A 22,146-nucleotide genomic window follows, 5' to 3' on the forward strand; every position below is an offset into this window, starting at 1 on the left:
TCCGGGGGCGGCGGGCGTCCGGGCCGTGCCCGCCGGGCAGGCGGGGAGCGCGCCAGGCCGTGCGGGTCGGAGCGGGCCGGAGCCGCGGAGGGGGGCGGTGGCGGCGGCGGCGGCGGCGGCGGCGGGGGCGGCCCCGCGTCCGCGTCACGTGGTGCGAGGCGGGCAGCCATCTTGCTACAAACACAAACAGAGAGGAGCGGCCGCCGCGGGAGCGCCAGCGCCCCCACCCCCGCCGCCGCCGCCCCCCGGCCCGCCGCGCGTCGCCAACGCCCCGGGACCGGAGCCTCGCGCCGCCCGCCCGCCGCGGTAAGCGCCCGGCGGCCCCGCGGACCCCCAGCCCGCGGCCGGGCCTGGGCCAGGCCCGCCCCCGACGCCGAGGCGGCCGCGCCGAGCCTGCGAGAGCCAGAGCGGGAGCGGGGCCGCCGGCACGGACCCTCCCCCGTCTCCTCCCGAGGCCGCCGCCCCCGCCGTCCGGTGCGCCCGCCTCCCAAGCTTCCCTGCTGGTCCCTCCCCCGCCCCGCGCGGCCCGGGCCCCCGCGCCGCCCCGAGGGAGGCCGGCTCCCTCCCGGGGGCGGCCGCCGGCGCCCCCGCACCTGGCGCCCCCTCCCTGAAGGGCACGCCGTCCTCCCGGGCCGGCCCGCCTTCTTCCCACCCCCGCGCTCCTAACGGTCGCCCTCCGGCCCCTCGGAACCCCGGTCTGGCCCCCCCACCTCCCTTCGCCTGCATCCTCCGCCCGGGAGCCTGGGACCCCAATGCCCGGCGCTCCCCGGAGATTTCGCCCAACGTGTCCCCGGGTTCTTCTCGGCATGAGCTGGGCCCGGCGGGTCTTAAAGTGCAAGCGATCCGTGACTTTGGCTAACGTGGAAGCCTCTTCTCTTAACCACAGTACCTCGACTGGGTCTGCCCCTACATTTCAGCGAGCGATTAATGCTTGGTCATTGGGGTCTCCTTCCTCCCGCTTGCCCGGCCGAGTGAAACACCTCAGTCTGTCCTGTGGCCGGGCTGGGCCCTTCTCAGCCCATCTCTCCTGATGCAGTAGCTCCCCAGTCACGGCCCCTCACACTTTGACTGTTTTTTATTTTTTCAAGTTAACTTCAAAGAGACCCTCACCTCGCAGGTCGTACGCAGTCACTACTAGAATTCCCAGTAAGAGTCCAGGTCTGGTTCATCATACGGCCGGGCCTGGCCCAGGAAGATAGATGCTCAGCCGGTAATTGTTAGCCCAGCTCTTTCCTCCATTCACCCCCGTCTCACTCCCCTCTTGCTTCTCATCTCGGCTTTTCCAGTGATCAGCCTTCACAGTCTCTTTGCTGCCCCGGGAGCTGACACTCGGTTGCAGTTTAGCCCCCGCTCCTGGCTTTGCACCTGGAACACCTTGAGTACTTACAGGCTGGTCCCCTTAGCTTCTCACGGTGTGGGACTTTGCTCTCTGGTCCTTCATCTGTACCATTTTCTGTGCTGTCCCAGGCCACCTACCCTCACACCAGCATCAGTCTTAGTTCCTAGATGGCAGGTCCGGTGTGTCATCGGGCCGGGTTGAAACAGATCTGGGCTTTGTGTTGCTGTCATGGCAGGGACCGGGGACCTTGAGGGTCCCATGTGGTGGCAACACTCAAGTGAGTTCTGTTCTTTGACTCCTGGCCTGGGTTTCTCAGCTGGTGGATGCGTCAGTATTGTGTGTGATTTGATGGATTAAAGGACCTCTCATTTGTGCTGGTTTCTACATCTGTGATTGGAGTTTGGGATAGAAAAAAAAAAAAAGCCCCACTTTCGAGCAGAGGAGGTGAGAAGAGGTGGCTCTGGGAAGGATTTTTTAAATGCTAATGAGAAAAATGGTTTAAAACTCACAAAGTATGCTTGTGAGTTTGGGGTGGTTCCCGCCGAGCGTGTGCCCCTTCTCCAGGCTCGGGTAGGGTGTCAGAGACTTCGGGGTCTCCTGTCAGGGCAGCTACAGCCTCCCTTCCTTGTTTTCCCTGGCTGGAGCCCAAGCCTCAGCAAGTGGGCAGAAGGGATCAAATGAGGTAAAGTGTGAAAGTGCTTTGAAAACTGTTAACTACTAGACTCCTCAGGGTATTGTCCTGACAGCCCAGAGGGCAGAGCTGGGTTAACATACCTGCCAAGAGGAACACAGGCTTGCACCTCTTTTTAAGCCTGCGAGTTCTCTTCCTACCACGAGTGGAGACTCTTTCTTTCCACCCTGAGAAAGGGCGGAGTCACCTCCAACAAGCTTGGGGCTGGGCGCTTGCTCAAATGTTGGGGAATTTGGGATTCTACTTCTGTTAATGGTGGTGCCTTCCTGTGCCAAGGCGCATTACTCTGGATTGGGGCTAATTTTAGGGGTGATGGAATGAGGAAATAATGTTCTTAACTTAGTGTGTACTGGGACCGCCTAGTCTCTGGATCTTTTCCTTCTCCTGTGATTTCGGAACGCGGGAGAACAGGCTCCCCTCCTGTTCCTCAAGCCTGTTGGTGAACACCAGGTTCAGTGTCCTCTCCCTTGGACTCCGGTAGGGGGCAGCCTTTTAATGGCAATAATTCAGATGCCCTAGGGAGGGAGGGTATAGTGAGGCTTGAGAAGGCGAAGGGGTGGGGAGGGTTGTGGATTGATGAGGCACGCAGATGCTGAGCGGTGGGGGCTAAGCAGGACACCCTTAGATCAGATAGCCAGGGAGGGAGGCTGTCTCCAGTCCTCTGCCTGCCACCTCCCGCTCTTTCCTTCACTGGGAAGGGATCCAAACGCTGGGCTTTGAAAGTTTGTGATAGACTTGGGACAATTTTGTTTAATCTGTTCTTTTCTGGAGGATTTCCCTCCTGGCGGGATTTCAGATTTCTCTCATGGGACAGTGTAATTAGGGGATGATTCCCTTGCTCTTCAGAGAGGGGAATGAACTGGAGTCAATTTGGTTTCCTTGTCTTCCATTCTTCCCCCTAAACAGACAGTGGGTGTGGTTATCCCCTGCCCGAGGCGTACAGAAGAGTTTCTTAATTCTACCACTATTGTTAATCTGTGTGTGTGTGTGAGTGTGTGAGAGTCGCTCAGTCCTGTCTGACTCTGCGAACCTGTGGACTGTAGCCCGCCAGGCTCCTCTCTCCATGGGATTCTCCAGGCAAGAATACTGGAGTGGGTTGCCATTCCTTTCTCCAGGGGATCTTCCTGACCGAGGGATCGAACCAGGGTCTCCTGCATTGCAGGCAGATTCTTTACTGTTGAGCCATCAGGGAAGCCCCTAGATGTTGATAATTTGGGTCCAGATGATCCCTTGTTGGGGGAAATCTGTGGCTCGTAGGATGTTTAGCAGTGTCGCTGACCTCTGCTCCTGAGATGCTGGTCGCATTTCCCAGTCTCGCCTACCAGAAATGTCCCCCAGGATGTGCCCTGGGGAGCAGCGTTGCCCCCACTTGAGAAGCAGTGGAAAAGGTGCATGCCTGTTTGGCACTAGAAACCACAGGGCGCTTGTGTGCTGCTCGCGGTCAGAAGAGGGGCCAGGCAGCCACCGGCTCCCGAGGCCCAGGCCTCCGCTGGCTGGGCCCGCCCAGACCCTCGGTTTTTCTCACGGCTGCTCTGCGTCCTTGCGCCTGACTGCCTCTCTCACACCTGTGCAGTTTCCCTGCTTCTCAGCCCGGAGCCAGCCGCCGTTCCTCAGTTCGCTCCTCACACGACAGAGAGGTGACGGCCCGAAGAGGAGAGCGCCTGGCGGCCAGCCGCCTTCCCACTCCCTGGACAGGCGGGAGGGTGAGTCGTCCCCTTTCTGTCCCTGCCCCGCCGCGGGCTCTTCCTCCTGTCCGCCTGGGAGATGGGGCTCTTCTGGGGTGGCCTGGAAGAGGCTCAGAACAGCCTCTCCTGAGTTTGTTAGGAAGTGGGGTGTTTTTCTTGGAATGGAGAAGACTTCGGTATGGGAGAGCTATCCCCATATGTCTTCTTTTTCCCCTAAACCTTTTTAAAATGGTGGTCAGATGTAACATACACCATTTTAGCCATTTTTAAGGATACAATTCTGCAGCATTAAATACATTCATGTTGTGCAGCCATCCACCTCATCCCTGGAACTTTTTCCTCTGCCCCCTTTCAGCTGAAACTGTCCCCCCTAAAAAACAACTCCCACTCCTGCCTCCCAGCCCTGGCACTACTGTTCTTCTCTGTCCCTCTGAATTTCACTCACCTCGGCATCTCAGGTGAGAGGAATTAGCCAGTATTTGTTCATTTGTGACTGGCATGTTTTACTTAGCTAATGTTTTCAAGATTCATCCACTGGGTGAATTCCATAAGGCCTGTAGCATCCACAGACTTAACTGGCCTCCACCGTTCTGGGAGACTGAGTCAAATTGAGTGACGGGAAGAACTTTGCAACAGGCTTGTCTTCTGATGGCGTATTCACCGGGGTGGGCTCCACCTCCGGAAGGGGCCAGCTGAGGCTGTTGCAAAGGAGATGCCCGCGCCGGGGGAGACCAGCCCTGCTCTGGGTGGTGTGCAGCGCTGCATCTCAGCCTAGGCTGCTGCGGTTCTGGGGTGGGTCCTGTGTCTGGGGTGGACTTTGCTTCGTTTTCTGGCCTGCAGCTGTGGTCGAGAGCCACTTCCCACGGCCCCTCAGGTGGAAACCCTTCTTCCCCCTTCCTTCCCAGAGCGGTGGAGTCTCGGAGTTGATGGGAACTGTGGAGGCACTCCGGTCCAGCCCCCGCCCCAGCCAGTGAGGGAGGCCCTTGCACACGGCTCCCTGAGACCCTGCCCGCCTGCCCCGTGCTCGGAACCACCAGGGATGAGCCACCTCCTGACAGCCCCTTCTGCTGTTCCTTAGAGGGACAGGCCACTGCCACCGCCCTCGCGCTTCTGTCAGCCTCAGTGACTCTGACCTTATTTCTGCTTTATGGTGAGGGAACCCTCTTCCTAGCTTACAGTGACGCTGTCCCCTTCTTGGCTCTTTGTGCTTATGATCAGGCTCTTTCTGATCCCAGGGAAAGGACCTCGGTGTTGATCCTTGTTTGGTGAGTGAATCCTGGGCATGCTGGCCAGACTTGCCTGCCTGCAGCCTTTGGTGTGCCGCCACCCCGACCTCCGCCCCCCTCCCTGCCCCGCCTCTGGCTCGGTAATGGCCCCCCTGCTCCCTTTGTACCAGGTTTCTCCCCCAACTCAGTCTCAGGATTCTAGCTGCCAAGCACCCAGACCTGAGTCTTTTCAGGGGAGAGGTAATTTTGCTCCCACATAAATTTTTTCTTTTTTTTTTTTTAATATCTATTTATTTGGCCACACCAGGTCTTAGTTGCAGCATGTGGGATCTAGTTCCCTGACCAGGGCTCGAACCCCAGGCCCCTTGCGTTGGGAGTGCAGTGTCTGAGCCACTGGACCACCAGGGAAGTAACCCCCAGATCAATTTCTAATTCTCTTAACCAGCCTTTTTTCTCTCTAGAACATTTGTGATTCCAGTGGGTTTTTTGCTAGTTTGTGTGTGTTTTATCTTTGTCCTAAACATCATGTGTGAGCTTCCCTGGTGGCTCAGATGGTTAAAAGAAAAAGTCCACCTGCAATGCCGGAGACCCGGTTTGTATCCCTAGGTCAGGGAGATCCCCTGGAGAAAGGAATGGCAACCCACTCCGGTATTCTTGCCTGGAATCCCGGACAGAATCCCATGGACAGTGGAGCCTGGTGGTCTACAGTTCATGGGGTTGCAAAGAGTTGGACACGACTGAGCAGCTGACACGAACATCACTTGTAGGCCAGCCCCCTTTTACTGAATGCCGCGGCCCTTGGCGTTCTCTGCCGCACCTCCAGCTCCTCCGTCAGGCTCTGCTGAGTCAACTCACTACCTGGGAGGCCTGCTGAGCAGAGGGCGGAGATGAGGAGGAGCCAGGGCTGTGGTCCCCTGTGCTCCCTAACCAGCAGCTTCCAGGCACCTGTGGGCCTTCCTATTATGTGAGACAGGAGGGCTGAAGGCAGGGAGGTCTGTCTGACCATTCACTTAAGCCACTTTATTCTTTTTGCTCCTCGTTAAGGATCTTTCCCAGATGTGAAGGTCCCTCCCTGGGCACTGCTCTGCTCAGACCAACATCTGGTTGCCCAGGGGTCCTGGCTCACCCCAGCACAGGCTCTTTCTTGGAGAGGGCCCAGCCCCAGCCCTACCTGCTTCCCCGGGCAAGGCTGCCAGGTGAGTCTGGCCCAGAGGGAGGGCATCCCTCTGTGGAAGCTGGCAGGGGCTCTAGCTGCCTATCTCCTCCCCTCCCCCAGGCCTTCCCCCAGCGTGACTCTTTGGGTAACTGATGGTGTGAGTGACACGTGGCTGGCTTCGGTGAGTCCTTAGTGAGCCCGTTACTGTGTCCACTTAGGTGACGGCCTAGTGCTCTCCCTCTCGGGCGCTGGGTGTGCCATCCCCAACACCTGGCATCCCCTGTGCCTCCACAGGTGTTTGGAGAGTGAACACCGGGTACCCCCTCCCCTGCTCCTCCCCACCAACCTCTGGGACGCGCCCAGCTCCACAATGGCAGCGGAGACCCTCAACTTTGGGCCTGAGTGGTGAGTCAGGCGTGCTTAGTGGGGCATGGAGAAGCCCGGGAAGAAGAGGGCTGCTCACATTCCCGTCTCTCCCTTTTGCGTGTTCCTCCTCCAGGCTGAGGGCTCTTTCCAGTGGTGGCAGTGTGGCCTCCCCACCCCCGTCCCCCGCCATGCCCAAGTACAAGCTGGCCGATTATCGCTACGGGCGCGAGGAGATGCTGGCCCTCTATGTCAAGGAGAGCAAGGTAGGTGCGGCCCAGGGCGTGGGGCCCCGGCTAGTGGGGAAGGCCCAGGAGCATGCATACCTCCTGCCCGATCCACAGGTCCCTGATGAGCTGCAGGACAAGGAGTTTGCTGCCTTGCTGCAGGAGGAACCGCTGCAGCCCCTTGCGCTGGAGCCGCTGACTGAGGAGGAGCAGGTGGGGCCCAGCCCGGGCAGCTGCTAGCGGGGGCGGAGGCTGTGTGGTTCTGGACGGGGGGTGCTCGGGTGCCTGGGTCCTCACTCCCACCCCTGGCTCCCTCCTCAGAGAAACTTCTCCCTGTCAGTGAACAGCGTGGCCGTGCTGAGGCTGATGGGGAAAGGGGCTGGGCCCCCCCTAGGTGGCGCCTCCCGTGGCAGGGGCAGCACGCGGAGCCGAGGTAGAGGGGTCATGGCGTGCTCCGGGGCGGGCGGGCTTGAGGACCTGGGGGGTGATCGGCAGGTTTCCCACGCGCCCCTCGCTCCTCCAGGCCGCGGCCGCGGTGACAGTTGCTTTTACCAAAGAAGCATTGAAGAAGGTGAAGGGGCCTTTGGCCGAAACCCCCGGGAGATCCAGCGTAGCCAGAGTTGGGATGACAGGTGCAGGCTGGGACAGGGTGGCAGAGAGGGCCCCACGGAGGGAGGCTTGGGTCTTTGTCATCAGAGGACTCCGGGAGACCTGCCAGATTAGCCCTGGTCAGAGAGCTCTGTCCACGCTCTCTGACCCCTGTGGCCTTGCCTTTGGGCTCCCTTCCAATCCCAGTCCCCCTCCCACCCCCCACTTCTCTCAGGGCAGAATGGACAAGGTGAGCTGAGATCCTGCAGGGAGGGAGGGACTGGTCCTCTGACCCACACCTTTCCCTCCCACAGAGGCGAGAGGCGGTTTGAGAAGTCGGCCAGGAGGGATGGAGGTATGCAGAGGGGCCAGGGTGGTGGCCGGGCCCTGCTGGTTGTTGAGAGGCGGTGGAGATTGAAATGGCTGACCCAGGTTGGGGCCGTTTCCTGGGGGAGGTGGTGGGGGCAGGAGTGCTGGGCTCTTCTTTCCCCACAAAGTGTCTGATAAGAGCCTTACAGGGACCATGGCCGCCGTCCACTGACTGTGTCTTCCCCTCCTGCCCTGCCCCCAAGCACGCTCCGGGTTCGATGAGGGAGGGGCTGGCCCAAGGAAGGAGCACGCCCGCTCAGATAGCGAAAACTGGCGTTCTCTCCGAGAGGAGCAAGAGGAGGAAGAAGAAGGCAGCTGGAGACTTGGGGCAGGACCCCGGCGAGACGGTGACCGCTGGCGCTCCGCCAGCCCTGGTGAGATGGGGGTCAGGTGGGCGTTGTGGGGGTGGGGGGGGGTCCTGGTGATCAGCAGAAGGGTGGAGACTCTGGCTTGATTGGGTACCGACTCTCCTTCCCCCACTTTTCCTGCCCAGATGGCGGCCCCCGCTCTGCTGGCTGGCGGGAACATGGGGACCGGCGTCGCAAGTTTGAATTTGATTTGCGAGGGGATCGAGGCGGGTGTGGTGAAGAGGAGGGCCGGGGTGGGGGGGGCAGCTCTCACCTCCGGAGGTGCCGAGGGCCCGACGGCTTCGATGACGACAAGGACGGGCTCCCGGAGTGGTGCCTGGATGATGAGGACGAAGAAATGGGCACCTTCGATGCCTCCGGGGCCTTCTTGCCTCTCAAGGTATCTGCAGGGAGGCGAGGGAGATTTTGTTAGAGGTTGGTGGGCATCTGCCTGCCCCAAGGGGGGTCCTTTCATGGCACTATTCTCTGCCACTCACCTCCCTGTCGTATCCCCCCACCCCGTGCAGAAGGGCCCCAAGGAGCCCATTCCTGAGGAACAGGAGCTCGACTTCCAGGGCCTGGAGGAAGAGGAGGAAGAACCTTCCGAAGGGCTGGACGAGGAGGGGCCCGAGGCGGGTAAGCCTGTGGGGTGGACACCTGCAGCCTCGAGCTGGGTCTGCGGAGAAAGGCCGGTGTGGACAGGGCGTGTGGAGGAGCCTGGAAACAGTAGGCCTCTGTCCTAAAGGCCGAGTGTCAGATGAAAATCAAAGCAGAATCAAAAGGACCTTTGAAAATCACTCGAATCTGTGGAAGACGGTGTTAAGTCAGTGGTAGTGTGTCCGCAGCCCTGGACAGCGGTGCAGATGCGCGGCCTTACTGCAGGAGCAGAAAGGAGTGTGCAGAGGAGCCTCTGTGGTGTCTGCTCACCAAACCTTGGGCGTGTTGACCAGAGTTGTGTGGGTGGACTCAATACCCAGAGGCTCTTCTGGCCACAATCATACAATCTGTGCTTAGTCACTTTTCAGGCCTTCCGGCTTGCTTTTGAGTTCTGGTAATTACCCTTGGTTTTCAGGTGGGAAGGAACTGACCCCACTGCCTCCTCAGGAGGAGAAGTCCAGTTCCCCGTCCCCACTGCCCACCTTGGGCCCACTCTGGGGAGCTAATGGGGAAGGCGATGACCCAGTGGAGAAAGACCTGCCTGCAGCTGAAGGTAGCCTGAGGGCAGAGCCACCATCTCCCTGGAGCCTGGAGCTTGTGGGGAAAGGGCTTCCCATTCCTGTGGGAAGGAGGCTGCAGGGGAGTTGGTCGGGAGGTGGGGGGGGGTGGGGGCAGTTAGCACCCACTTTCCTGGAGTAAGGGTAGTGGATGGGCACTGTCTTGCCCCCTTCTCTGACTGCCCTGTCCCACCTTCCCTTCTTGGCTCTTTCTAGGAGATGACATGAGGGGAATGCAGCTGAGTCCTGGGGCGGGCTCACCCCCCGGCCCACCAGATCTGGAAGATGATGAAGGCTTGAAGCACCTGCAGCAGGTGTGGGGCGGGGGGGAGGGATGGAGGCGGGCTTCGAAGGCTCTGGGAACCCTCCCCTGCAGGGAACAGAGAGTCTTGGTTCTGTCTGTCCTCGATCAGGTTCCCACCTTCTCCCCATCTTGCCCGCAATGTTCAGACCTGATTTCCTGACCCCACCCCCTCAGCCCCAGCCCCCTCTGTGTTGGTGGAAGTGGGCAGTTGAGCCTTCCCTCTTCCCCCGGGCTCCCAGGAGGCGGAGAAGCTCGTGGCCTCCCTGCAGGACAGCTCCCTGGAGGAGGAGCAGTTCACAGCCGCCATCCAGGCCCAGGGCCTGCGCCACTCTGCAGCCGCCACTGCCCTCCCCCTCAGCCACGGTGCGGCCCGGAAGTGGTTCTACAAGGACCCGCAGGGCGAGATCCAAGGTGCACAGGCTGGGGGTGCGGGTGGGGCTCGGGGACAGCACCATCTTTGTCATGGGCTTCTCTGGCGCACCTCTCTGACGGTGGCTGCCCTCCCCTTGGCCCAGGCCCCTTCACGACCCAGGAGATGGCCGAGTGGTTCCAGGCGGGCTATTTCTCCATGGCCCTGCTGGTGAAGCGGGGCTGTGATGAGGGCTTCCAGCCACTGGGTGAGGTGATCAAGATGTGGGGTCGCGTACCCTTCGCCCCTGGTCCATCACCTCCCCCACTGCTGGTGAGTGTACCCCCTTTGGCGCGGAACAGGGACGGGAGGCAGGAGTGTGACGGAGGGCAGCGGTGGGTGCAGAGCCAGATGGGCAGAGCCCCGGGGACGCTGTGGCCTCACTCAGGGGAACCTGGACCAGGAGCGGCTGAAGAAGCAGCAGGAGCTGGCAGCGGCCGCCTTGTACCAGCAGCTGCAGCACCAGCAGTTTCTCCAGCTGGTCGGCAGGTACGGGGCGCCTAGCAGGGCTGGTCAGCAGGGCCCATGCTGATGCGGGGCTGGCCTGCCTCACACGCACGCTCCTCGGCAGCCGCCAGCTTCCGCAGTGCGTGCTCCGGGAAAAGGCAGCTCTGGGAGACCTGCCGCCGCCACAGCAGCAGCAGCTCACCGCATTCCTGCAGCAGCTCCAAGCTCTCAAACCCCCCAGGTGCGTGGGCTGCCATTCCCGCCCTGTGTGCCCGGGGCTGAGCATGTGTGTGGCCTGTCTGTACCTGATGGCCCTCAGGTGGTGTGGGGAGAGGGGCAGACGGGAGGAGGCTTCAGGGCGCTGAGCTTCAGTGCTTTCTCCCCAGGGGTGGGGACCAGAACTTGCTCCCGACGATGAACCGGTCCTTGTCGGTGCCAGACTCGGGTTCCCTCTGGGACATACATACCTCAGCCTCACCACAGTCAGGTGTGTGGCCCGCGGCTGCCCGCCCAGCCTGTCCCAGGTCTGGGAGTCCCCTCTCCACCCCCGAAGGCCCCCAGTGGGTGGGGGGCCGGGGGCCGGAGCTCCCCTCTGCAGCTGCCTTTGCCCCCGCAGGCGGTGAGGCCAGTCTTTGGGACATACCAATTAACTCTTCGACTCAGGGTCCAATTCTAGAACAACTCCAGCTGCAACACAAAGTGAGTGGGCCCCTGGGGCCGGAGTCCTTGGGTGTCAGGGGCCAGGCTATGGCCGGGACAGCCTGGTGTCTGATCCCGACCCGCCAGTTCCAGGAGCGCAGAGAAGTGGAGCTCAGGGCGAAGCGGGAGGAGGAGGAGCGCAAGCGCCGGGAGGAGAAGCGCCGCCAGCAGCAGCAGCAGCAGGAGGAGCAGAAGCGGCGGCAGGAGGAAGAGGAGCTGTTCCGGCGCAAGCAGGTGGGGCCCCGCCCGCCGCCGGCTCGGAGTGGGGTTTGGGGGGCGGCCCTCACAGCGGCTTCTCCTCCAGGTGCGGCAGCAGGAGCTGCTGCTGAAGCTGCTGCAGCAGCAGCAGCAGCAGGCGGCGGCCGCCGTCCCCGTGCCTCCTGCACCCAGCTCCCCGCCCCCCCTGTGGGCCGGCCTGGCCAAGCAGGGCCTGTCCATGAAGACGCTGCTGGAGCTGCAGCTGGAGGGCGAGCGGCACCTGCATAAGCAGCCCCCGCCTCGGGAGCCATCGCGGGCCCAGGCCCCCAACCACCGCGTGGTGAGCAGGCTGGCGGGCACCTTCTGGTCGGCTCCCAGGGTGACCCGGGGTGGGGGGGCGCACGGGTCCCTGTCGGACTCCGGAGGCGCGCTCTGCCGTGAGGCCCTCACCTCACCCTGCCTCTGCCACCTGAACGCACCTCCCCGCTCAGCACCCCTGAGCATGTGCCCTCCTGTGTGGGTCACCCTTGACTTCCTGCCATCTGCAGCAGCTCGGGGGCCTGGGCGCCGCCCCCCTGAACCAGTGGGTATCTGAGGCCGGGCCACTGTGGGGCGGGCCCGACAAGAGTGGGGGCAGCAGCGGCTTGGGACTCTGGGAAGACACCCTCAAGAGCAGCGGGAGCCTGGCCCGGAGCCTGGGCCTGAAGAATAGCCGCAGCAGCCCCTCTCTCAGGTGGGTGCCGGGCCCTGGTGGGGTGGGGCGCGGGCCTCCTGAGGGGACACCCCGACTCACCCCGTCCCGCGCAGTGACTCGTACAGCCACCTGTCCGGCCGGCCTGTGCGCAAGAAGACGGAGGAGGAAGAGAAACTGCTGAAGCTGCTGCAGGGCATCCCCCGGCCCCAGGACGGCTTCACCCAGTGGTGTGAGCAGATGCTGCACACGCTGAGCACCACGGGCAGCCTGGACGGTACGGGCGGCACACCTACCCCAGGGGGCCGGGCCAGGGGATCCAGATGCCGTCCCGTGGGTCCTGACCCCCCATCCTGCCCCACAGTGCCCATGGCTGTAGCGATCCTCAAGGAGGTGGAATCCCCCTATGACGTCCACGACTATATCCGTTCCTGCCTGGGGGACACGCTGGAAGCCAAAGAATTTGCCAAACAATTCCTGGAGCGGAGGGCCAAGCAGAAGGCCAGCCAGCAGCGGCAGCAGCAGGTGAGGTTTCAGAGCCCTGGCTGGAGGCGGCGAGGGGCCCAGAGTCCCCTGACCCCTGTCTTTCCTCTCTGTTGCTTTGCAGGAGGCTTGGCTGAGCAGTGGCTCCCTGCAGACAGCCTTTCAGACCAACCACAGCACCAAGCTCGGCCCCGGGGAGGGCAGCAAGGCCAAGAGGCGGGCGCTGATGCTGCACTCGGACCCCAGCATCTTGGGTGAGTGTGGAGCGGGGAGGCGGCTCCTTCCTCAGAACCGGGCAGGAGCCTGGATGGGCGAGCTCAAACCCAGCTTCCCCTGGCTTCAGGGTACTCCCTGCACGGACCTTCTGGTGAGATCGAGAGCGTGGATGACTACTGACCAGCCCGTCCCACCAGCACCCTGGGCTGTAGGCCAGGGGTAGCAGCAGCGGCTTGGACCCCTCGGTCCCCAGTCTGCAGGCTCCTCACGGGGAGCATAGGAGGAAGCAGGGGCAGGGTCCCCAGCACTTGTTACAAACCACACGATGCACCTTAACTCACCCACCACGAGGCACTTTACAGATTGGGGGAAGGGTTTTTTTTGTTTGTATTTTTGGTTTTAATTTTAAATGACATTGAAGGAAACATAGGAGAGACAAAAAAAAATAGTTAAGAAGTAGACTCTAAGCACTCCCTTTCCCTTTGTCGGATAGTGGGAGTGATAATGGAAGATCCACAGAGGTTTTTGTTTTTTGGGTTTTTTTTTTTTTTTTTTTAAGAAAAAAGAAAAACAACAAAAAAAAAATGGTTAGGAGACTGAAAGTAAAAACACACTGTTATCTGGGGCACTGGGGACATGGCCCACGGACCTTCCTGCCTGGCCCCCGAGGCTGCACTTACCCTCCCCGCCCCAAGGCGGGCCACTGGGGTAACTGGAAGCTGGGGCGCCAGCAGTTTGCACAGCGAGGCCCCCTCAGCCCCGCCGGCCGGACCCGCTGTGAACGGCCCCCTTGTGCTGTGACTGGCAGAGGTGTCTGGGGCCAGGGGGCCTGGCCAGAGTAGCCCCTTGGCTTTGCTGCTTCGGGGAAAGTTGCACAAATGCGTGAGGCCGCCTCGGCGCCCCAGGCGGCCATCCTGCTTTGGCCGACGGAGTGAATGGGAGAGGGCCTGTGGTGCCAACCTCATCTGGCTGTCGTCAGGCCGGCAGAACTCCCACTCTGGCCCTGGTGAGGGGCGCCCCCGGCCGCTGCCATTCAGGGGGCCGGCCTGGGTGTGAAGCTGAGAGGCCCGGCTCCCTGCCTTGCCACATGAATGTATTCCCTGGGCCATGAGCCCCTGCTGCGCCCCCGCCTCAACCCTGAGCAAGGCTGGGGCAGAGCAGTTCCTCCAGGAGCTGGAGAGAGGCGCCACTCAACGACTGTTGTTTCTCCTGTGAAGGGGGCAGAGGCGGGGCTGAGGAGGCCCTGGGAGTGGGCTGCTGGGGGCTTCGGGCTGCAGCGGGAGCCCCCCCACCTGCAGCCACCTGTGTGGGATGTGGACCACCCAGCTCTGCCCTGCCCCCTCTGTTGACCAAACGGGAGTGGAGTGAGGGACCGCTCCCTCCCTGCTCCCCTGACGTTTTTTAAATGTTGGGTTGGGGGGAGGTGTCAAGAACGGGAGTGTCTCTCTCCTGGGTCCTCTCCTGGGTCGGGGTAGGCTGCCCTTCACCAACTTCTTATTCCCAATCACCTACCTAGGTTTGTCTCCATTCGTGGGTTTTCTTTTTTTAAGTTTGTTGTATCTTTTGAGTTTCTCATCTAACTTCTCCCATGGACCTCATTGCTCAGAGCGCAGTATTAGGGCAAGATTCTGCCACTGCCTCCCCTCCATGAATGTATTTATCCTTCCTGCCCTGGGGAAATGGGGAGTAGCCCCCGTTTTCTTTCCCCATCTATCCCCAGAGAGACGACATTTTTTTCTTTTTTTTTTTTTTTTGCACCAAAGTGGCAACTGGGTCAGTGTCGGGGGATAAAGCTGGCCTCGGGGGTGGAGGGGCCCCCTCCACCTGCTTCTCCCTGGTTTCAACAGTGTTAGCGTCCGTGAAAAGACAATATTGTATTCTCTCTAAAGCAATAAGGGGGTGATGGGCCAGGGGGAAACGTCTTGCTGCTGCTGGCCCCCCAGCTCCCCCTTTCCTCAAGCCAGTGTTTGGTGGCATTAGAGGTGTGGGGGGAGTACTGTTGTGACTGAATGTAACTGCCCCCGCCCCTGCCGCAGCCAATGCAGGGGGAGGGGGGGTGACACTCTTCCCCGTCTCTTCCTTCCCCTTCCCCCCCAGCTAAAGAGACTTTGAATTTAGGGGGCCCTTGAGCCTGGAGAGGCCTTAACCCTGTGAGGAAGTGTAGGGGGAGCCCTCTCCCACCCCCATCCCCTTCTGAGAGTGGTCAATGTTTACAAGCCCCTGAGCCCCCCAGCCCAGGGACTCTGCCCCTTGCTGTCCTTCCCCAGCCCGTCTTCCTGGGCCCCTGCTGCTCGCCCGCCCGTCCTGGGGTTGGGGTGGGTGCAGGGGCCATTCTGTAACCTGTCGTCTGCCTTGTACCCACAATCTCCCCCACCCCATGTGACCCCTTCTCTTCTATCTGCCTCTGTAAATACTTCCTCCCAATAAAACTTGGTGTGTGTTCTCCCCATCTGCTTCTTGAGTTTTTTCCTTGGGCGAAGGGAATGCTGGGAATGACAGACACAACTCAAAGAGCTGGGAATGAGCCTTGGGTGGGGGGCAGCCAGACCAGAAACCGGAGCGCTGTGCCTGTGGGATGCCCATGACCTTCGACCCAGAGGAGGTGGTCCTGCCTGTGATCCGGCCTCTGACTGAGGCAGCGTGTTATCCCCCTGACTGCTACTCGGGGGCACCCCCACCCCCACCCCCTCTGCTGCTGGAAGCTGAGACTACAGTGAGGAAGACAACAAGCAAGGGTAGAGACCAGGTACAGAGTTGGAATTGGTTCCTTTATGGAAAAACTGAAAATATAATAAAAATTAAAATAAAACCAGTTTTAAAAAAGCCAGCCCCTGGAGTTTCCACCTCCTGCCTCTGGCCCTCCAGCGGGATGAGGCCCCAACCCCAGGGCAGCGAAAGGATGAGGGCCTTCTGGCCCTCCTCTTTCCCCATTCTATCCCCATCTTAATCTCCACAGTGGGGGCCCCGGGAGGAACCAAACCTGGGTAGGGGAGCAGGGACCCAAGGCCCCGTGGCCCGGGGAGGGAGGCTCGGTGTGCACCCAGCCCCAGAGCTCCCGGCCTGTAGTGTGGGCACGGGCAGGGCCCCTCCTAGCCTGGGCCCAGTTGGGGTCGGGGCTGTTAGTTCCAGATCTTGAGGAAGGAGTCCCAGGAGCCTGTGGCCACAGCCATGCCATCATCAGTGACCCCGAGGCAGCTCACACGGTTGTCGTGGCCTGCGAGGACACCTGGGGCGGAAGGGGGCATCAGAACCCCTCTGGCCCGGTTCCCCTGTCCCTGCCTGCCCCCCTGCTCAGCTCCCGGTCTCACCTGCGCGGTCGCCCTTCATGGCATCCCAGATGTTGCAGTTGAAGTCGTCGTAGCCCGCGAGCAGCAGCCTGCCGCTGCGCGAGAAGGCAACAGAGGTGATGCCGCAGATGATGTTGTCATGCGAATACATGAGGAGCTCCTGGTCGGCCCGCAGGTCAAAGAGGCGGCATGTGGCGTCATCCGAGCCCGTGGTGAAGGCGTAGCCGTTGGGGAAGAACTGCAGGACGTAAGACCAGAGTGGGGTGAGGCCGCAGGGAGGGCTGGGAGCCTGGCAGAGAGGGGCCGTCCCAGCTCGCCCAGAACTTACGGCCACGGCGTTGATGTCAGATTCGTGGCCGATAAAGGTCTGTCGACACATGGAGTCCCGCACGTCCCACAGCTTGATGGAGGCGTCACAGGCGCCCGACACGAAGGTGCGGCCGTCGGGGGCCAGGGACAGGGACATCACATCCCCACTGTGTCCGGCAAAGCCCACCGTCTGCTGGCCGGTCTCAATGTCCCACAGGGCACTGGAGAGGTGATGGGAAGAAGGAAAGGGTCAGAGACGGGTGAGGACAGATGCCCTCTGCCCTACCCCCCACCGCCTGAGCCCAGGCCCAAGCCCGCCTCGGCGCTGGGGGCACTGGCAGCCAGCGCCTGCTCCTGCCCCAGATGAGGAGGGGTCCCACCCTCGTGCCTCCTTCCTGCCGCCAGAACAAGAGGCAGAGGGGTTCGCAAGGAGGGTGCTGCCACTGCTGGAGCAGGGGATGCACTACCTGCAGCGTAAGCCCTGAGGCGGTGTTCCCCCGCCCCGCCCCGGCAGGAAGTGAGGGTGAGCCCCGGCCGCCTGGCGCTGGCAGGGCCTCACCAGGTGGTGTCCCCAGAGCTGGTGATGATTTGGTTGTCATCCAGGAAGCGGCAGCACGACAGGTACCCTGAGGGAAGCGGCTGGTGAGCGGGGGGCTGTCAGAGGCCGGCGCAGCCCCTGCCCCCGCCACAGGGCCCGGGACGGCCAGGCCCACTCACCGGTGTGGCCAGGCAGCTCCCGGCTGACCCTGACATTGCCCTCACGGGTCTTGAGGCTGTAGATGGAGCAGATGTTGTCCAGCCCCCCGCAGGCCACGAAGTTCCCTGAGGGCGCGTAGGCACAGGTCATGACCCAGGAGGAGCGCAGCGGGATGGCGTGGACCTGGGAGCGAGGGGTAGTGCCCAGGGTGAGAGCCGGCCCGGCGCCGCAGCCCCGACCTGTCAGCCGCAGGCGCCGCCCCTACCTTGTTGGTGGTGTAGCTGTCCCAGATGATGAGCTTGCCGTCCTGGGAGGCGCTGACCAGCAGCCTGCGGGAGTGAGGCAGGAAAGCCAGAGGGGTCAGGGTGGGAAGGCCCCTCTGGAGGCAGGACACCCTTCCCCCCTCCCATTTGGTGAGAGACAACTTCCGGCAGCAGCCCAGAAGTTCCCCGCTCGGTTTGGTACTGTTTCCCCGGCCCCTGGGGGCATCTGGGAGTCAGGTCTTCCCAAACTGACTTGCCAACACGGGCATCCTATTTGAGGTGCCCGACGTGCAAGGAGGCCCCTGCCCACCCTGCCTCAGCCCAGGGTGAACACGATGGCTCAGCACACAGCCCTGACTTCACCCACCTTGAGTCTGTCCCCCAGTGCATGGCATAGATTTTGGCCAGGTGCCCACGGAGGGTCCTCCGTGTCCTCATCTGGATTCTCCCCACTGGGTCCAGCCCAGCTGTGATCTGGGGGTGGAGGCAGAATGGGCTCAGGAAGGTTCGGGTGGCAGGGCCCACGGAGAAATATGCCTCCCACCTGAACTCCTTCCCTAAAGCCAAGTCCAGCACTGATTCCTCTCACCTGGGTCAGTGTTGAATCCCCACATGCTTTTCGGGCATCCTATAAGAGATGGCAGAGCCCGTCAGAGAGGCAGGGAAGATGGGGAGGAGAGAAAAGAGAACGGAAGACAGGGGAATGAAAAGGATGAGACAGGAAGAGATTAGGGTACTGCCCCCCACCACGCAGACACACACACCCCTCCCGTGCCTCCCCTGGCCCGGTACACACAAGCCACCAGGCCCTGCCCGCTCGGCTGCCCGCCAGTCCCTCACCCGGATCTGGTTCCGGAGCTGCTCGGCCTCCTGTCTCAGTTGCTCCAGCTCACTCATGGCGCCGGGCCCGTGGGGCGGGGTTGGGGGCGGCTGGGGGCCGCGGGACGGGGGCTGGGGGAGGCAGCTCCTCGCCGTTGGCCCGAGGCCTGGGGGATGCAGGGCTGACGTCAGGCCCAAGGCCGCCGGGGAAGCGGGGGTAAAGGCGGGGCCGAAGCGCGGCCCGGAAGGGGTAAGCACCGGTGGGAGGGAGGGGGAGGGGCGCCAGCAGTGGCCGCGGTTCCCCGGGGCAGAGCCCGGGTCTCTGGCCCGGAGAGACGTAGCTGTGACCCGAGCAACAGCTGACTTCCCCAATCTTCCTCCCGCCCCCCGGAAACGGAGCGAGAAGTGCAAGAGGAAGCGCAAGGGAAACCCCTCCCTCGGACAGCAGCCCGGGCGGGACACCCGTGGCAGGAACTGGGGGGCTGGCGGAGGAGGGGTGCGGGGGAGAGTCCCTTCGAAAACAGACCCGGCGTCCGCCCCGGCCGCACAGGCACCGCCCTCCTAGCACCTAATTTTAAAAGGGGCGGTGCCTCGTTAAATTCACCCCTATACGCCGCACACCCTCCACACACACACACCCCCAGCTTCGACTGGGGGTGGGGGAGACCACAAGGGAAAGCTGGGCTGTTCGTGGGGTTGCCTAGGCAACCGTCACCCGGACTGAGAGCACCTCATTGGTGAAGTGCCCCCACCCTAGCCCGGTTGCCAGGGCAACCGCATCCACGGCTGAGACCTGTAGGGTGGGTGACCCCACCCCCGGCCCCATCGCCCCCGCCCGACCCAGCCTCCCGCCCCTCCCGGAGCCGGCCTAGGTGGCTGTTTATAGGATTTGGGGAAAGCCGATTGGGCACTAATAGGTTCGGGACGGCTCACCCCGGATTATCCCTGGGCCGGCTGCGCCCCATTAGCCACCCGCGGCGGGTGGAGGCGAGGGTGGCGGGGAAGGCAGCCCCAAGCCGCTGCTCCCTCCAGCGCCGAGGCCGCCCGCCCCGGCGCGCCCGCAGAAAGCCCGTGGGAGCCGCTCTCCGGTAATTAGGTCTCGGAAGAGAGGTCCCGGGCCCCGAAGCGCGGAGCTGCTCTCTCCCAGGCGCCGGCGGGCGCGCTTAGCGGGCGGCCCCAGGCGGCCTAGCCCCTGCGCCCTCCGCTCCCCCAGAGCCCTGCCGCGAGCTCGGCGCCGGGGCCTCAGGGGCCTGGATGGCTCTGCTCCAGGACCCGGAGTCATACCCCCCACTTTGGACACCTGTGTGATCTGGCCATGCACACAGCACTCTGCCGACCCAGGCGTCCCCCCAATCCCCCCCGCCCGGGTCCCACTTCCCCCAGGCCCTGGGCGTTCTTCTTCCCCACTGACATTTCCCCTTGGTCTGTTCAGATTTCTACGCCAGCGCCAGAGGACGCCCCTCTAAAGAAAGGAGTGGGGGCAGAGCTCCCCACCCTACTTCCCCAGCTCCGGACAAAGCCCCTTCCTTCCAGCTGCCGGCAGGCCAGGCCGGGCGGCAACGCCAGACGCCCCGGGCAGAAGGAAGCAGCAGGCCAGAAGGAAGCAGCAGGCCAGGAGGAAGCCGCTGGGGGCGGGGGCGACGCTCCCAGCCCTCAATCCCCATCACCTTCCAGGGCCCCCCTCGGCGGCCCCGGACTCTGGGCATACAGCAGCCGGGGTCCCAAGGAGAAATGTGGGTGCCACCGCCTCCGCAGGTCTGGCGGGGCGAAGGGGAGGAGACAAGGGAGGGTCCCTGGATCTGGCAGCTGGAAGGCGCGGGCCGGTGCCGCGCTGCGAGGCGCAGTGGGCCTGGCCCTCCGGCCCCCACGACCTCCATTTTGCCCAAAAGATAGCTAGGTGTGTGTGTGTGGGAGGTCGGCTGGGAGCCAAGCGTGGGGTCAGGACTACTAAAGGGAATAGGGTGCCGAGGTGTCTGGTTCAGGGTAATGGGGCCAAAAAAGACGGGGCAGAACCCAAATCGAGGAGAGACGAAGGGAGGGACAGCCTCGCGGCCTTGCCTGCCTCTCTGAGGATTCTGGAGTTTTGCAAGACGAACGCCGGCGGGGGTGCGAAATGCGAAGACACGAGGGGTGCTACTCAGGGGCCGGCAGGAGGGTGGTAGTGGTGGGGAAAGGGGGCGGGACGAGGCCTAGAGGAAGCCCCGAATTTAGACCCCCAACTTCTCAGGGAGCAAGAGGCAGGTGGGGCTAGGATGGGGTCTGGGGCCAGGCGAAACACCCCGCGATGGTGCCAGGAGCGCGTGAGTTAATTGGGGGCGAGGGTCCCCCTGTTCCCCTTCCGGGTTTGGAAGCGACGGGGCCAAAAGAAGGGAGGGGAGGTCTGGAGAGTTACGTCCGCTCCCGAGAGGCCAGACCGGGGAGACAGACGGAAGAGAGGTTCCCCCATGGGAATTTGGGGCTTGCGGGGGGGATGAGGACTCCTTTTATCTGCGGAGGTACCTGTGGCGGTGGGACTCTGCGAAGGGTCGCTAGAGGAGCGCGGGAGGTCCTGTCTTCCTCCGCGGCGGAGGCGGCAGCGGCGACGCGGATGGATTTCCTCAGTCACCCCAACTCAACCGTCCAGCGCTGCTCTCCCCGGAGCGGAGGGATCCCGCCCGCCAGTGACGCGGCCGTCGCCGCCGCGCCCAGGGCCCGGCTGGGCGAGACCAACTGCTCAGTGGGGGGAGGCCGGAAGGGAAAATATCACTTAAGCGGCAAAGATTGACCCTGTCACATCAAAGATAGTTCTCCCCGATATTCTCAAGCAGAACGGGCCGAAACAAATGCTTTGCTTCCCGAAAAGACGCAAGACATCCCCCCCTGGGGCTGGCAGAGGTGGTACCGGCAGAGGGGAGGGTGAAACCGCTGGCTGGTCACGTGACCCGCCCTCCCGGATTGGGCGGCTCCAGACTGGGAAGAGGAGCTCGACGCCCCAGTTCTCCGCCTTGGCTCCGCCCCTGTCTGTGAGGCCACGCCCCTTTGGAGGGGCGGGGTTAGAGAGATGCCGGGCAGCGGGTCTCAAAGGTGGTAGAGGAGAGAGCGGCCATTCTGAAGGTAGCCGAGCAGGGAGGAGTAGGGGCCAGGCCAGCTCCTGAGAATTCAGGTGTGCTGTGAAAAAAGTCCTGCCCAGGCAATGTCCCCGCGTTGTCCAGTGGGCTGCATGACACTGTAATAACAACTCGTATTTATTGATTTCCACGCTTATTTAATCCTCACGAAAATATTATGAAGTACTGGCACTGTCCCCATTTAAAATAGTGGAAACATTCCTAGGGCTGCAGAGTTGCGACATGAACCAGGGCAGCTTTATCGACTTTATTGTGTGCGATGCTAGCCTCTTGATGAACCCCTCTCTGGACCATCCCTGCAAAAGGCTGAGAATATAAGTGCCTCAGCTTCCAAATTTACAAAATGAGACTATTGATAGCTACTTCCCCTGCAAATCACCTTGGTTAGTTATGAGATCCGGACGGATTGTGAAAATGTTCTGGTAAGTTCAAGTCAATGAAGAGCCTTCATTGAGTCCTCATGCAATTTAAAAGTACCAAACACTTTTTATGTAGCCTCTGTTAAAGGCATTACAAATAGTTTTCAAACCACTCCTCTGTCCAAGGGATTCTCCAAGCAAGAGTACTAGAGTGGGTAGCCAGTCCCTTCTCCAGGGGATCTTCCCAACCCAGGGATGGAACTTGGTCTCCTGCATTGCAGACAGATTCTTTACCATCTGAACCATGGGGGAAGCACGTTAGTTCCTCAACCAGAGATTAAACCTGGGCCCCAGCAGTGAAAGCACGGAGTCCTAAACCCACTGGACCACCAGGGAATTCCCATCAAAGCACCAATTTTTAAAGGAAATTTTTTAAAAAGTCATTCTTAGTTATGCACAAATTCCATTTACGTGCACTCACCATTTCAGTAATATATTAACAGTAGATAATAGATGTCAGAATTTGGAAGGGACCTTATAATTTACTTCTATTTCCTCTTAATCTACATATGGGCAAAGAGACTTCCCTAAAGTCATTTAGAAAACTAGCAGCCTCAGACTAGAACCCAATTTTGTTTATCTCTATAAGGCAT

The 22,146-nt window shown here is 61.6% G+C and overlaps 2 protein-coding genes across 6 annotated transcripts; one reads left to right on the top strand and one right to left on the bottom strand.

The window, feature by feature from the left end:
- The first annotated feature begins 64 nt into the window (after positions 1-64).
- On the top strand, positions 65-15,101 carry GIGYF1 (GRB10 interacting GYF protein 1). 5 transcript variants are annotated; one of them, XM_043915113.1, is made up of 31 exons: positions 65-306; positions 1,118-1,210; positions 3,604-3,733; positions 4,621-4,865; positions 4,951-4,980; positions 5,986-6,137; positions 6,218-6,278; positions 6,392-6,502; positions 6,597-6,726; positions 6,805-6,900; positions 7,009-7,120; positions 7,211-7,319; positions 7,590-7,630; positions 7,848-8,018; positions 8,138-8,391; positions 8,519-8,627; positions 9,064-9,201; positions 9,422-9,519; positions 9,749-9,920; positions 10,025-10,191; positions 10,307-10,407; positions 10,490-10,606; positions 10,752-10,852; positions 10,982-11,064; positions 11,152-11,298; positions 11,369-11,602; positions 11,811-11,995; positions 12,070-12,230; positions 12,318-12,478; positions 12,561-12,690; positions 12,780-15,101. In XM_043915113.1, exons 8-31 carry the CDS (start codon positions 6,468-6,470, stop codon positions 12,830-12,832), a joined length of 3,105 nt encoding a protein of 1,034 aa, XP_043771048.1. In that variant the 5' UTR covers positions 65-306; positions 1,118-1,210; positions 3,604-3,733; positions 4,621-4,865; positions 4,951-4,980; positions 5,986-6,137; positions 6,218-6,278; positions 6,392-6,467; the 3' UTR covers positions 12,833-15,101. The 5 variants fall into 5 exon arrangements, with proteins under 5 accessions (XP_043771048.1, XP_043771046.1, XP_043771049.1 ...); XM_043915111.1 differs by lacking the exon at positions 1,118-1,210; XM_043915114.1 differs by lacking the exon at positions 1,118-1,210 and having other exon boundaries at positions 11,814-11,995.
- Positions 15,102-15,401: 300 nt separating this feature from the next.
- GNB2 (G protein subunit beta 2) lies at positions 15,402-20,690 on the bottom strand. Its single transcript, XM_043915116.1, has 10 exons — positions 20,527-20,690; positions 18,049-18,194; positions 17,798-17,836; positions 17,576-17,682; positions 17,211-17,274; positions 16,966-17,128; positions 16,808-16,874; positions 16,268-16,469; positions 15,961-16,177; positions 15,402-15,878 (listed from the first exon to the last, which is right to left on the bottom strand). The coding sequence occupies exons 2-10, from the start codon at positions 18,103-18,105 to the stop codon at positions 15,772-15,774; spliced, it is 1,023 nt and encodes a 340-aa protein (XP_043771051.1). The 5' UTR covers positions 18,106-18,194; positions 20,527-20,690; the 3' UTR covers positions 15,402-15,771.
- Positions 20,691-22,146: the final 1,456 nt, after the last annotated feature.

This window comes from Cervus elaphus, chromosome 10, assembly GCF_910594005.1.
Source record: "Cervus elaphus chromosome 10, mCerEla1.1, whole genome shotgun sequence".
Classification (NCBI taxonomy): Eukaryota; Metazoa; Chordata; class Mammalia; order Artiodactyla; family Cervidae; genus Cervus; species Cervus elaphus.

Excerpts from the sequence above, each read along its gene's own strand:
- GIGYF1 (XM_043915113.1), top strand. The coding sequence starts at position 6,468 with ATGGCAGCGGAGACCCTCAACTTTGGGCCTGAGTG. Across the intron at positions 6,727-6,804 it reads TCTATGTCAAGGAGAGCAAG|GTCCCTGATGAGCTGCAGGA; the intron begins GTAGGTGCGGCC and ends CCCGATCCACAG. Across the intron at positions 7,320-7,589 it reads AGCCAGAGTTGGGATGACAG|AGGCGAGAGGCGGTTTGAGA; the intron begins GTGCAGGCTGGG and ends TCCCTCCCACAG.
- GNB2 (XM_043915116.1), bottom strand. The coding sequence starts at position 18,105 with ATGAGTGAGCTGGAGCAACTGAGACAGGAGGCCGAGCAGCTCCGGAAC. Across the intron at positions 17,275-17,575 it reads CACTGGGGGACAGACTCAAG|GCTGCTGGTCAGCGCCTCCC; the intron begins GTGGGTGAAGTC and ends TCACTCCCGCAG. Across the intron at positions 16,470-16,807 it reads AGCTCTGGGGACACCACCTG|TGCCCTGTGGGACATTGAGA; the intron begins GTGAGGCCCTGC and ends TCACCTCTCCAG.